A 15,043-nucleotide genomic window follows, 5' to 3' on the forward strand; every position below is an offset into this window, starting at 1 on the left:
GTGAGTCACTGGGGTGCACAGAGGGCCTTTATGAGTGGAAGTGTCTATATGTACTACGGTCCCATACTTCCATGGAACTGTTTTTTGTGGGTTTTTTAAAGTATGTTATCCATCCCGCGTATAACAGTTGCAAGTGTGACTTTCTGAGATGGCAGATTTCAACTGACTGGTAGCCTGCTGTATAATTCTGATAAGTAGCAATCAATGCTTATGAACACAGACTATGTGGGTAAATAAACAGGAAGGAAGGGATTGGTTGGCATTAGTGTGGCATAGTGGTTAGAGTAGGTAGTCTAGTGGTGAGAGCATTGGACAACTTAGATTTTTTTTTATACCTTTATTTAACTAGGCAAGTCAGTTAAGAACAAACTCTTATTTTCAATGACGGCCTAGGAACAGTGGGTTAACTGCCTGTTCAGGGGCAGAACGACAGATGTTTACCTTGTCAGCTCGGGGATTTGAACTTGCAACCTTCCGATTACTAGTCCAACGCTCTAACCACTAGGCTACCCTGCCGCCCCAAGTAATCGAAAGGTTACAAGATCGAATCCCCGAGCTGACATGGTAAACATCTGTTGTTCTGCCCCTGAACAGGCAGTTAACCCACTGTTCCTAGGCCGTCATTGAAAATAAGAATTTGTTCTTAACTGACTTGCCTAGTTAAATAAAGATAAAAATAAATAAATCAACAGCAGTTGCTGATAGAAGAGAAAGTTGATTGCATATACCATATCATCATGTCAATCATCACACACACACACACACACACACACACACACACACTTCTCTTCATTGCTTAATTTCCTGGAAGCATCAGGGGCAGTTGCTGATTCTAAATGATGATCAGCCCTGCATCTGAATGCAGCATGTCGCCCACACAGTTTCGGCTAAACTCACACCATCACACACACAGACAGTGTGTCCTCTCTCTCTTTTTAAAAGCCCATCCTCTTACTTTGTAAGATAAATGTTTATGCATTTCCTATGCAATTATGTAGGTTTTCACTGTCAAACAAATGACAAAGTGTCTTTATAAACACACACACACACACACACTCTCACCAACACACACCATTTCTTTGAAATGGGACTGCCTGGGGATGTGGAGTTGTTTAGGTTGTCAGACTCTAGAGCGCTACTGGAAATGACTGCTTTCACTTTTTGATTCTGATCACTGGAGTATTCTAAGTCTTATTACTTGAAGAGTATATATAGCCTCTGTGAATGCACACAATGGGGTACATGGTTAATGTTTCACCATCTACCATTCAAATCACTTGCTAGGAAATACTGCCTGTGTCTGTGGGTGACTGACCTCCAAACCAAAGTACAAGCCCTCGCATGCCAGACGTAAGTTACCGTATGCTAAGTAATTGTACTGCAATGGTTAACAGCATTAAAAAATATATATATATATATATTTCCAAATTGTCATTTTTTCACATTTAAAAGTAATCCTTAAAGCTGGAATAATACATTTAAACAATAACAAATCGTTTCCCCTGGTCTTCTTTTGCTGAAAAGCTAAGGGAGGGCTGGAGAAATGTAACCAGTCGAAAATTCATAGACAAATCTATGGATGCAAGGACTGACCCTCCATGATATCAACATTATAGTTTTAACCATGTTTTGAGGCTATACCGTGTTTGTTTACATTTAGGTTGTTTACAAACACTTGGGTAAAACACGCTTATATTTTGGGTTCTGATGTGGTATGACAGCTGAACTGAACTCAAGAGGCAATTTTAAGTTATATACTTCAAGAATCAATGGGTATTTATCATTCATTTAATTCCATTTATTCAAAGATGCAGGAATATGACAGTAGTAAAATAATAGAAATACTTTTAATTAGGGCCATAACTGTTTGTGAGAGTTAGTTTTACCAGAGTATTTTTGTGTGCTGGTGTTGAGAGGTTTTCCTGTCTTCTTGCCACACAGGTCAACTCCACCATTCTAGGAAATGAAGATATGGTGTACTATAGCTCCATCCATCCAGCCACACCCAGACCAGTACCCCCCACCTCACATTCACTTCTGCTATTTCTCTAAAGATGAACCGTCTCTAGTACTAAGACCAAATACACAAGTATATGATTGGAAAATATTTACAGTGCCTTCAAAAAGTATTTATACCCCTTGACTTATTTCACATTTTGTGTTACAGCCTGATTTCAAAATGGATGAAATAGATGTTTTTCACACCCATCTGCACACAATATCCCATAATGACGAAGTGAAAACATGTTTTATTTTATTTTTGCACAGAAATATCTAATTTACTTAAGTATTCACACCCCTTTGCTATGACACTCCAAATTGAGCTCAGGTGCATCCAATATCCAAACAAGTCTCTCACCGTTGCCGCTAGCGAAAGACCACCTTCTGCCCCCAGCTGTGCCCCGGACACCATATGTGAATTGATTGCCCCCATCTATCTTCAGAGCTCGTGCTGTTAGGTGACTTAAACTGGGACATGTTTAACACCCCAGCCATCCTACAATCTAAGCTTGATGCCCTCAATTTCACACAAATTATCAATGAACCTACCAGGTACAACCCCAAATCTGTAAACACAGGCACCCTCATAGATATCATCCTAATCAATCTGCCCTCCAAATATACCTCTGGTGTCTTCAACCAGGATCTCAGCGATCACTGCCTCATTGCTTGCGTCCGTAATGGGTCTGCGGTCAAACGACCACCCCTCATCACTGTCAAACGCTCCCTAAAACACTTCAGCAAGCAGGCCTTTCTAATCGACCTGGCCTGGGTATCCTGGAAGGATATTGACCTCATTCCGTCAGTAGAAGATGTCTGGTTATTCTTAAAAGTGCTTTCCTCACAATCTTAAATAAGCATGCCCCATTAAACAATTTTAGGACCAGGAACAGATATAGCCCGTGGTTCACTCCAGACCTGACTGCCCTTGACCAGCACAAAAACATAATGTGGTGTACTGCATTAGCAATCGAATAGCCCCCGCCATATGCAACTTTTCAGGGAAATTAGGAACCAATATACATAGGCAATTAGGAAAGCAAAGGCTAGCTTTTTCAAACAGAAATTTGCATCCTGCAGCACAAATTCCAAAAAGTTATGGGACACTGTAAAGTCCATGGAGAATAAGAGCACCTCCTCCCAGCTGCCCACTGCACTGAACCTAGGAAACACTGTCACCACCGATAAGTCACCACCGATAAATATTTCAATAAGCACTTTTCTATGACTGGCCATGCTTTCCACCTGGCCACACCTACCCTAGTCAACACTCCTGCACCCAGCACAGCAACTTGCCCAAGCCTCCCCCATTTCTCCTTCACCCAAATCCAGATAGCTGATGTTCTGAAAGAGCTGCAAAATCTGGACCCCTACAAATCAGCAGGGCTAGACAATCTGGACCCTCTCGTTCTAAAATTATCAGTCGAAATTGTTGCAACCCCTATTACTAGTCTGTTCAATCCTTCTTTCGTATGATCTGAGATCCCCAAAGATTGGAAAGCTGTCGCGGTCATCCCCTCTTCAAAAGGGGGAGACACTCTAGACCCAAACTGCTACAGACCTATATCTATCCTACCCTGCCTTTCCAAGGTCTTCGAAAGCCAAGTTAACAAATAGATCACTGACCATTTAGAATCTCACCACACCTTCTCCGCTATGCAATCTGGTTTCCAAGCTGTTCTGAGTGCACCTCAGCCACGCTCAAGGTCCTAAACGATATCATAACCTCCATCGATAACAGACAATACTGTGCAGCTGTATTCATAGACCTGGCTTTCCACTCTGTCAATCACCACATTATTTTCGGCAGACTCAACAGCTTTGGTTTCTCAAATGACTGCCTTGTCTGGTTCACCAACTACTTCTCAGACAGAGTTCAGTGTGTCAAAACGGAGGGCCTGTTGTCCGGACCCCTGGCAGTCTCTATAGGGGTGCCACAGGGTTCAATTCTCGGGCCGACTGTTTTCTCTGTATACATCAATGATGTCGCTCTTGCTGCTGGTGATTCTCTAATCCACCTCTACGCAGACGATACCATTCTGTATACTTCTGGCCCTTCTTTGGACACTGTGTTACCTAACCTCCAGACGAGCTTCAACGCTATACAATTCTCCTTCCGTGGCCTCTAACTGCTCTTAAATGCAAGTAAAACTAAATGCATGCTCTTCAACAGATCGCTACCAGCACCTGCCTGCCCGTCCACTACTCTGGACGGTTCTGACTTAGAATATGTGGACAACTACAAATACCTAGGTATCTGGTTAGACTGTAAACTCTCCTTCCAGACTCACATTAAACCCCTGAAGCCGGAGCCTCATATCTCCCTCACTAACTTTAAGCACCAGCTGTCAGAGCAGCTCACAGATCACAGCACCTGTACATAGCCCATCTGTAAATAGCCCATCCAACTACTTCATCCCCATACTGTTTTTTTTCTTCTCCTTTGCACCCCAGTATCTTTACTTGCACATTCATCTTCTGCACTTCTATCACTCCAGTGTTAATTGCTAAATTGCAATTATTTCGTCACTATGGCCTATTTATTGCCTTACCTCCCTTATCTTACCTCAGTTGCACACACTGTATGTAGACTTTTTTTCTATTGTGTTATTGACTATATGTTTGTTTATTCCATGTGTAACTGTGTTGTTGTTTGTGTCGCACTGCTTTGCTTTATTTTGGCCAGGTCGCAGTTGTAAATGAGAACTTGTTCTCAACTAGCCTACCTGGTTAAATAAAGGTGAAATAAAAAACATCTTAAAAATCATTTGATCATCCTTGAAACATCACTACAACTTGATTGGAGTCCACCTGTGGCCAATTCAATTGTTTGGACATGATTTAGAAAGAAACACACCTGTCTATATAAGGTCCCAGTGTGGACAGTGCATGTCAGAGCAGAAACTATATCATGAAGTCCAAGGAACTGTCCGTAGATCTCCAAGATAGAATTGTGATGAGGCACATATCTGAGGAAGGGTATAAAACTATTTCTGGAGTGTTGAAAGTTTCCGAGAGCACAGTTGTCTCCGTCAGTGGGAAATGGAAAAGTCCCTACAGCACTTCACCAATCTGGGCTTTATGGGACAGAGGCCAGACAGAAGCCACTCCTGACAAAAAGGCACATGAAAGCATTTCTGGAGTTTGCAAAAAGGCAAGTGAAAGACTGCGATCATAAGGAAAAAGATTCTGTGGTCTGATGAGACAAAAATGGAACTCTTTGGCCTGAATGCAAAGTGCTGTCTGGAGTAAACCAGGCACAGGTCATCACCCGCTAAACACCATCCCTACCGTGAAGCTTGGTGGTGGCAGCATCGTGCTATGATGATGCTTTCAGCAGTAGAGATTGGGAGACTGGTAAGGATAGAGGAAACAATGAAAGGAGCCAAATACAGGCCAATCCTTGATGAGAACCTGCTTCAGAGTGCTAACGACAGACTGGGGCTAAGATTTGCATTCCAACAGGACATTGACAATGAGCATACAGCCAAAGCAACGTTGGACTGGCTTCGGAACAATAATGTGACAATGAGCATACAGCCAAAGCAACGTTGGACTGGCTTCGGAACAATAATGTGAAAGTCCTTGAGTGGCCCAGCTAAAGCTCAGACTTGAATCCCATTGAAAATATGTGGAAAGACATGAAGATGGCTGTTCACAGCCGAGACAATCTGCAAGGAAGAATAGGAGAAAATCCCCAAATACAGATGTGCAAAGCTGATACAGACATACGCAAGATGACTCAAAGCTATAAATTTCTGCCAAAGGTGCTTCTACAAAGTATTGACTCAGGGGTGAGAATACTTCTAAATGACACATTTCTGTATTTCATTTTCAAAAAATTAGCAAAAGTGTCAAAAAACATAATTTCACTTTGTCATTATGCAGTATTGTGTGTAGATGGATGAGGAAAAAATATGTTTAATCCATTTTGAATTCAGGCAGTAACAACAAAATGTGTAATAAGTCAAGGGGTATGAATACTTTCTGAATTCACACACTAGGATATCACACTAGGATACTACAAACAAACTAAAAGCAGTTCCTAACTTCCTAAACAACTTGAAACAAATTCATCCAGAATGATGTACCTGTAAATACAATTGTAAGCCTACATGCATAAATTGATACTAGGCTACCATTACTCTATGACTGGCAGTTGGCCAAGAACATAATGTGGACCAACATGAAATTAGTCACTCTAGAGTCTAGTCTACAACACTTTACAACAGCAGATGTTTAAAGTAGCATGACTGTGATGAGCATTGTTTTGGTGTGTTTGGAGTGGAGTGTGAGTTACTACTTACTCACATCTCTCCATCATTCACTCTCTCTGCTCTGCGTTAGGTATGACATCACATCTTCTGACTCGGCCATGACCCCTTCATAATGTACCCCCCCCCCCTATCCCTGAGGTCACGGACATCTCCATGGCAACCCGTGACCTCTATAACCCTCTGTAGATACCACCTTGACATTGTGCCCTAGCAGACCAATGATAAACCCTGTTTAACTGCTTTAATGGAAGAGTTGAGGAATTCCTGGTGCTTTTCACCTTACAGCAGGGGTCTCAAACAAAAGGTACTCACAAACCAATTTAATGCAGGATTAGTTGTTTGAACTCTGGGTAATTCTAAATGTGTGAGAAAGAAAACATTCTAGTCTCCACCCTCCCTCGATATTCCTTACACAGCAATCGAAAACGCCTCCTCTCTTTATGAAAAACACAATGGCAACTCAATTAAATGAAATTATCATTAATGAAATAAAATGATAAATCCTGTACTTATAAGAACCTACTACCGTTCGCCTTTTTACAGACTGGCAGAGCGACAGTTAAAGAGATGGAAGAGGAAGGACAGCTCCATATGTATCGCGTCAGCCCCTGGGCCTGAGGGGACAGTTTGGGCCCACCGTCTTTTCCCTGCTGCGCTCTGCGCTGCTCATTTGGCCTCCCCCTGTCTTGTGCTAAAGGTCTCTCACTGCTACAAGGCTCCTTAGCACTTCTCTGGGAGCTATGGAACGAGGATATGCAGATTCAATGGCAACGCTACATTCCCTTCATTAAAACGATTACATACACAAAATCTAATTTTCCCATGGGCGGACAGATAAAGACGACAGATGGAAAAGGGGGATTGACAAAAGGAAGAGAGGGAGGGGTCGAATGGGGTGGGGTAAATTATTTAAAAAATAAAAGTATCTAATTATAGTTAGTGACCCCCACGCACAAGGCTGACTAGCCCCTTTACTAACCTCTAACAACCGTCCTCTGACTTCATTTGCTGGGTCAGGGAAGTGAGCGATTTTTCCGCTGTTGTCCTCGCGGGGACAGAGCCATACCTGACTCACCGTACCTTCCAGGCCGTTTCTGGTTCACTGCGCATGGAGCAGAGAAGACCTTGCCAGAGAAAAAGACATGTAGTGGGGAGTAGATGAGATTTGTTCTGGTTCGTTTAACTGCGATGGCCAGTGTTAAGTGTTCGGCAAGGGCCTGACTCAGAGGGTGAACCGGGGGCAAAAGAGGGAGGGAGGATGAGAAAGAGGAAGTAGACATAGTCAGTGTGAAGGGGGAAGTTCGGAACTAGGGGCATAGGAGGAAGGAGCGATGGAGGAACCGGGGGGTTAAGAGAAGGGAGGGATGGAGGGAAGTAAAAAAAACAGTCATCATTGTGAAGGCCAAATAGACATCATGTTCCTTCAGGCAGCTTTATTGTTTTGTCCTTTACTAACTGAGGACTCAACTTTGGAGTAAGCGAACTAATGACATACAACGGACAGAGAACACAAACACGTAGGTTTGGTTTTACAGTACATGATGGCAGAATGGAGACGATACTCTTAGTGATGGCACGCATAGGATACACCTCAGTGCAGAGCTCTTACTGAAAAAGAAAGGCCAAGCGGGATTTCAGATGAGTTTCTTTCACCAACCAATTCTGTGACTCACAATCAAATTGATCTTAGCGTACATGCCTTTTTCTATTACCAAGCCATTTACCGTGAGAGAATGCTTAACACTTAACCATCAATCTCTCTGTCTTGTCATCAATGTAGTGCTGAGTGATTATTGTGCTTTGAGGTCGGTTCCGATAAAAAAAAAAAAAAAAACATCAAATGGATTATTAAATTACTCTAAAATTATTTTGGAGCTTTTTAATGGACATTCCAAAGCCAAGAATGGTGAACATGCAATTGCTAAAACATGTTAAGTATTCCATTGTCTCTGTCAGGTCCACATTGGATAAGACATCAATTAGTAAACTAAATTACTATTAAATAATACAATATTTCAATTGTTTATTTACAATACTACGTTTTTATTTGACGACTTTATTATTTTTCATTCCTTAAAAGTCATCACCTCCTCTCTGCTCAGGCAATAGCAGCCAAACAAAAGTTATCTCTGCCCCTCATTCTGTACCGTCTATAGTGATCCCATTTAGAGTGTGTTCGGAATTTCATTCTGGAGTGCCAGAGTGCGCTCTGGGCGTTCATAAATTTAGAGCGTTGTCAGATTCTCCGTTCGTAAATTCAGAGCGTTTCGCTCTCGGAGCGTACAACTGGATGCTCTGGCCGAGGAGTAGGGTTGATTCGAGCGTTCTGACCTCACAACGGCAGTCAAGTACCCAAGCTAACTAGCTACTTCCTGACACAAATGAGAGAACACCTCACTCTGACCATTTTAATCACCCTAGCAGAGCTGGTTATGCTATTTTCATCATGTTATCCAGAGCTTTGGTGACTGTAACTATGCTGCTGGCAACAATTTAATTACGCTTCTTTTTACCCACATTTACTGACCCCGGCCATATTCAATGGGTGTTAAGCGTTTGTAAATTTGTCAGTTATTCTGCACCCTGGCACACTCAGACGAGAGTGCTCTGAAATCGGAGTAGATAGCCAGAGCGAATTAACGAATTTAGCTAGGCTAGACTGCCTAAGCATGCTGCATCCTTTCCTCATTCTCTTTCAAAGCCTTGCCTGACCTTACCACTCTCCTTCCGTTCTGATACAATATCCTTCCCTCACTCCATCTCTCTCCCTTTCTCCAGCCCAGGGCAGAGTGCTAGAGTAACACCCATGGCAGGGCAGTGATGTTTGGGCCCAATAGTGAGTGACCAGGTTTAAGTGCCCCTCTTTTCCTACAGCTCTCCCAAAGGCCTCATGCACGCTCACACACACGCCTGCATCATGCTCACCACCGTGAGTGATTAACACCACAGGGCTCATGCACGCTCACACACACGCCTGCATCATGCTCACCACCGTGAGTGATTAACACCACAGGGCTCATGCACGCTCACACACACGCCTGCATCATGCTCACCACCGTGAGTGATTAACACCACAGGGCTCTATGGTTTTACTGACTTTTTCTCCCGCATTTTGCTTCCCATCTTTCACCTTCCTCAGAAAGCAAATGAAATCAGTCATCTTAAATTACCCTCACTCAACAAAAATGACTAAATTGCCCGTATGAGCTGTGGACTGTGTGTGTGTTTGGGCATGCATGTGATGTGTGTATGTCTGTGTGAGAGAGAGTATGGGCTCAAGTGAGTCTGTGTGCTTATGCATGTGATGTGTGTGAGAGAAAGAGAGAGAAAGATGGGAATTCTATTTGTGTTCAGGAGAAATCTTGTCTCAAAATAAAGTGCTGAAAACACCTGTTTTCTCATGAAATATTGAATACATTTTTGAGTAAAAGTAAGCAAAACAAATATCCATGTCTATCTTAATAAACTGGAAACAGTGCACTTCTATGACCACTCCACAACTCACTCAGTCATTATTAGGCCTATAAATAGTGAGTAATTACTTAATAATTACTTAATAACCACTCACTAAGTGGGAACCCCAAAAAATGGCACACCACGTCACAGATCATAGGCCCACAATGAACAAGATCCCTATTGATTTTTGACAATCTTCTTGACCTTTTAATGAATGAGGTCAGACTGGTCAGTGACCTCTCTCAAGTCAAGAGTAGACCACTGCTGTGGTGACTGGCTCTTTCTCAATTCATATTTTCTTCATTCCTCACATTCTCGTCTCCTTCTCGAACCACATTGGAGGAGGGCCCAAGTTCACTCCCCTCTAACCTTCTCCCCCAATGCATATTGAGAAGGGGATGTGGAGAAAAGAGCGAGAAGTCACAAGAGCCGCTATGCATCACGCTGTTCCTCTGAAGTTACTCACTGACAGGAGAGAAGAAGGGCAGATGTAAATAAGGTCAATGTTTCATGTGGAGGAGTATGTGTGTAGAGGTGACTTCTAATTGACATGTCCTGGGGGCTGGACCCATGGGCTGACCACCACTTAGGCTGAGCATTAGTTCCCATAAAGAAAAATATTAAGAGTCAGCATTGGCTTGAGAAAGATAATCAATGGAGATATTTCTGAAAACATTTCTCATGGGGAAAAACCTTTTCTTTCTAATTGCAGATACAGTAAAATACTTGTATTTTCTTCCTTTCAAATGATCACAAGGGATCAATTCATGTGGTGCAAATTTTATTGAACAAGTTGCCTAAAAATAGCACAGAAAGTCACAGAATTGGGTGCACCACAAAAGACATGGCAGATGCTTGGTAGTAAAGGTAAGCCTAACGGAAGTTGCTTTCCTGAATACAATTTTGATACAAGTTATCAAACAACTTCGCTTATAACCTGAATGTTTCTGTCTAGCCACAACATCTTTTGGGTGTTTCCCCTTCAAACTCATCTCATTATTTTACTATGAGTGTCTTTATAGTACAAACAATGCGCTTACTCATGAATTTACCTAGACAAAATATAACCATAACATTTGTCTGTAAATAGTTAATACTTTTTACTCATCACTTTATGGCCATAATAAATTCATATCTTAGACGCACTGAACCGATGATTTCAAGTCCAATCATAATACAAGTAAGTCATCGATTATTGGCTCTAAGTATTTTCTACTTAAGCTATCTTATCTATACATTGAAAGGTCTGTGGGCAAATTGTTGTCAGGAAATTTGTCAGTGCTTAACTGACATATATCATATTTATTGGCATATGACAAATTGTCATACCAAAACTGAGTCCACAGAAAGAAGGAAATGTTATTAAAACATTCGTACTGAGCACATTTGCTTGTTGCTGGCTGCCAAAAATCTGATTGTAAATGTTTTATAGAAGAATAAAAAACAGTATTTACGGCTTGAAGGAAATTACAATGGAAGTGTTAAGAGTTATTGCCAGAAAACGTTCTGTTCCCCTGATGGGCATACAGGTATAGACAACATAGTAGACTGCTACTCCACCTGAGGATATGGGTGGAAGGTTGGGACTAGTCGAACATGGAGATAGAATTTGGAGAATTAGGGGCGCGTGGGCGGATGCCTGCATCGTTCATTCGACCGTTCTTCTATTCTGTATGAGAGAATGATTCAGACCTCATTACCATACTCAGGAGACAGAGACGTCTTTCTCCTCGAATCAAAAACAGGTGTTCGGATAGAGGGGTCTCCTGCTCTGTTGTTTCGTTTGCTACCATGGTTTCTCAAGGTAAAACTCTACCTGAGGCCAAATAATAGCTGTTTGTCAGCTAATATTATAATACATTTAAGTCTGGCGTGGCCTTTCCATGCGTAAATTACCAAAGGTTAATTACAAAAAAAAGCCTAAACCACACAAAGTGTCTTCGTGATGCTTACAGCAATTATTACGAAATAAAATAAAGCTGCTTGACCTCTTCTCTCTGGGTTAAAGGGAAAAATAAAGACTCAAAAAGGTTGATTGTAGGAATAAAAAGCATCCCATACAACTTTTTTTCAGGTTTCATCGTTATGGGGTCAGCAATTCTTCTGATTTGGATATTCTGGACATAACTACTTTTCCACTCCATAATAATTTCATAACCATTTGGCTGGCGTCACCATGCGTAAAATGAAAAGGAATGACTCAAATACTTGAGAAATAATAGGCCTACTGGCCTATGTGGGCCAAAACCACTTTTTCACATGTGATCGTGATGGTGCTAGTCTTATTCTTGTTCTGAATAAACTATTCTGGACATATCGCACTAACTTGCCACTCTAGCCTCTTCTCTCCTCCACATCCCACCCTCCCTCCGCTCTACTCGGAGTATAGTACGGATACTCCGCCTCTTCCCGCCCGGAGGCCTGCTCCTGGAAGCGGTCCAACCTGGGAGTGGCTTCCCGCTTTTCACACGGAGCAGGAACTGATGCGCCAGGATAACCAAATATGGACTTGCTATCAATTTCGTTGCCATGACTCAGCCTTACGCCTTATCAATCGAACACTATTGAACACTGTGTATACAAGGAGATGGGAAGAGGAATTTGGCTACTGTTCAACAAGTTATACAATGACATTGAATAGGCTAAATAGCCGTGTTCTTAGCCTGAGGAAGACCTATAGTTTTCTTAGGTAAATGACCCAAGCTGATGTAATTGTAAGGCAATCTTCAATCAGCTAAATGTGTCAGTGATATTTTCTGATATGGACCCTAATAGGCACAAAATACATGTAGAGTACTCAAATGTATCAATATAGTATTATATCCAACTGGCAATGCCCCCTTCATAACGGTGTTATAAAGATAGCCCTCAATATTATATCCACATCAATATATGAAGTCAAAAGGAATCCGAAAGTGGAGGTTCGACGCAAATAACACTACCATTTAACCCAGATAGATGTATAAAATAATTTACGTCGCCTATCACTTTCCTCTCTCTCAAGTCTTGTTTATCTCAGCAGTTCCTGGCAACAACGTCATCGAGCAGCTGACGTTTCAGGGCGTGGAACAAGGGCTGGCCAATCGTTGCGTTTCTTGCACTATAAAGTGTATAAATTGCCTGTATCGCATGAACACTGGTAGAACACGAGTTTAAACCAGCGAGAAAACAACTAACATTCCAGTTCGCAAAGAAATATCAACGGGACGAAAGACTGTGTGGAATCCAATAATTAGTCACCGGACATCAGTTTGAATACTACTGTCAAGAAAAAAAACCCGACGACTATTGACTCGGTACAGTACAGTTCCACTATTTTGGAAGTTTTGCTCTGTTCTACATTGATAACTTTGGGCTTGATTATAATATACCTTCTGCGGAAACGTTTGGTTGCTGAAAAGACACTCGAGAGGGCTTGCCCTTTTTTGGACTTATAAATTCAGCTACTACACTGAAGAATTCCAGCAATATTTGAATAATGTCCACAATAATGGAACAGCCTTTCTATCATGACGACTCGTTTCTTTCTGCTTATGGTCATTCAGGCGCTGCCCTGCACGACTACAAGCTCCTCAAGCAGAACATGAACTTGAACTTCGCCGAGAACTATCGGAACCAAAGCCTCAAGGCTCAGCTGCGCAACGAGAGTGAATTCTACCCGACCGGGGGCTCATCAGAAGTCGGCTCGCTGAAGCTCGCCTCTCCTGAACTGGAGCGATTGATCATCCAGAACAGCAACGGTGTCATCACTACCACACCGACACCTGGGCAGTACTTCTACAGTAGGGGAATCACAGAGGAACAAGAGGGCTTCGCGGACGGGTTCGTTAAAGCTCTGGACGACCTCCACAAGATGAACCAGATGCCGCCACCGAACGTGTCCATCGGAACCGGTGGAGTCTCCACGTGCACTGTGGCCTCCACAGTGTTTGGTTCCTCCATGCAGCCGGAGCACCTAGAGTACACCACCCTGGACAGCTGTAGCCCTCACACTAACCTCACACCTGCAACCAGCAGCTACCCCTCCACCACCATCAGCTACCTGCCTCACCACCAGTACCAGCACCACCAAGCCGCGGCGCACCCATCCCACCACTTCCAGCACCCTCTATCCGGAGCAGGCCTACACGCACAGCGATATTTGGGGCTGAAAGAGGAGCCCCAGACCGTTCCAGACATGCAGAGCAGCGACGACGAGTCAGTTTGCGGCATGTCCCCAATCGACATGGAGAACCAGGAGCGCATCAAGGCCGAGCGCAAGAGGCTCAGGAACCGCCTGGCAGCCACCAAGTGCCGGAAACGCAAACTGGAGCGCATCTCGCGCCTGGAGGACAAGGTGAAAATTCTGAAGACAGACAACGCCGGGCTCTCCAGCACAGCTTCCGTCCTGCGCGAGCAGGTAGCGCAACTCAAACAGAAAGTTATGACACACGTCAGTTCTGGCTGTCAACTCATGTTGACATCCAAGATCAAGTCGTTTTGAAAACTATAAAACGATGGACTATAAAATAAACACTGGACAATAATAGGGAATACATTTGTTTTCCTTTGTTAAAGCAATCAGAAGGTATTGCACTGTTGGGACAGCAATTGAGTGAACTACCATGTGTTTTCATGTTGAAAATATTCAAAAGTTGGTTGTTTTTTTTGCATTGTTTATTGGTTTCCAGGGTATGATGGACATGGGAAACCGCGTGCACAATACGACTAATAACACTCGGGGCATTCTGAACAAGTTATATACAATGCCCTCCAGTAATGACTTTGCCTGTTTACATTTGTTTTTAATTCATTTGAACTGTCATTTGTGAAATGCATTCCATTTATAAGTTATTGTTTTAAGTCAGGTTGATCCTCACTGTCTTTTTTACTTGTACAGTATATATTTAAGTAAAATCTTAACTTTCCCTCGTCTATTTTACATTGTATCCTTTCTACATAACTACATTGACATTTCTCAAACCAACGAACTCTGTATGCCTATGAATTAGATTGGGCCTATATTATTACATTTCAGCTATAGTGTTCATGACAAGCTTTAGTGTTAACATTATATAAGTAGGTGTGTTTTTACATGGATACATAATTACATTAAAATTTCCCACGCTAACCAGTAAATTATCAGGAAAGGTTTCTTTTTTTAATCAACCAAGACAAACGGGGCTTAACGTGCTCGAGTTGTTTGCCTTCTGACGTACATACGTATTGCCAAATATGGTGTTTTTTGGAATTACACGTCACAGCAAGGGGAAGATTTCCGTGAACCCCCACCTACATTGCCCGTCAGTAGAGCGGCGCGTTTTCGAGAG

The 15,043-nt window shown here is 42.5% G+C and overlaps 1 protein-coding gene across 2 annotated transcripts; it reads left to right on the forward strand.

Annotated features, from left to right (window-relative positions):
* The first annotated feature begins 12,855 nt into the window (after positions 1-12,855).
* On the forward strand, positions 12,856-14,650 carry LOC109865970 (transcription factor jun-B-like). Of its 2 annotated transcripts, XM_031832314.1 has the most exons (2): positions 12,856-13,030; positions 13,280-14,650. In XM_031832314.1, exon 2 carries the CDS (start codon positions 13,318-13,320, stop codon positions 14,215-14,217), a length of 900 nt encoding a protein of 299 aa, XP_031688174.1. In that variant the 5' UTR covers positions 12,856-13,030; positions 13,280-13,317; the 3' UTR covers positions 14,218-14,650. The 2 variants fall into 2 exon arrangements, with proteins under 2 accessions (XP_031688174.1, XP_031688168.1); XM_031832308.1 differs by having other exon boundaries at positions 12,856-14,650.
* Positions 14,651-15,043: the final 393 nt, after the last annotated feature.

This window comes from Oncorhynchus kisutch, linkage group LG1 (genome assembly GCF_002021735.2).
Source record: "Oncorhynchus kisutch isolate 150728-3 linkage group LG1, Okis_V2, whole genome shotgun sequence".
Lineage (NCBI taxonomy): Eukaryota > Metazoa > Chordata > Actinopteri > Salmoniformes > Salmonidae > Oncorhynchus > Oncorhynchus kisutch.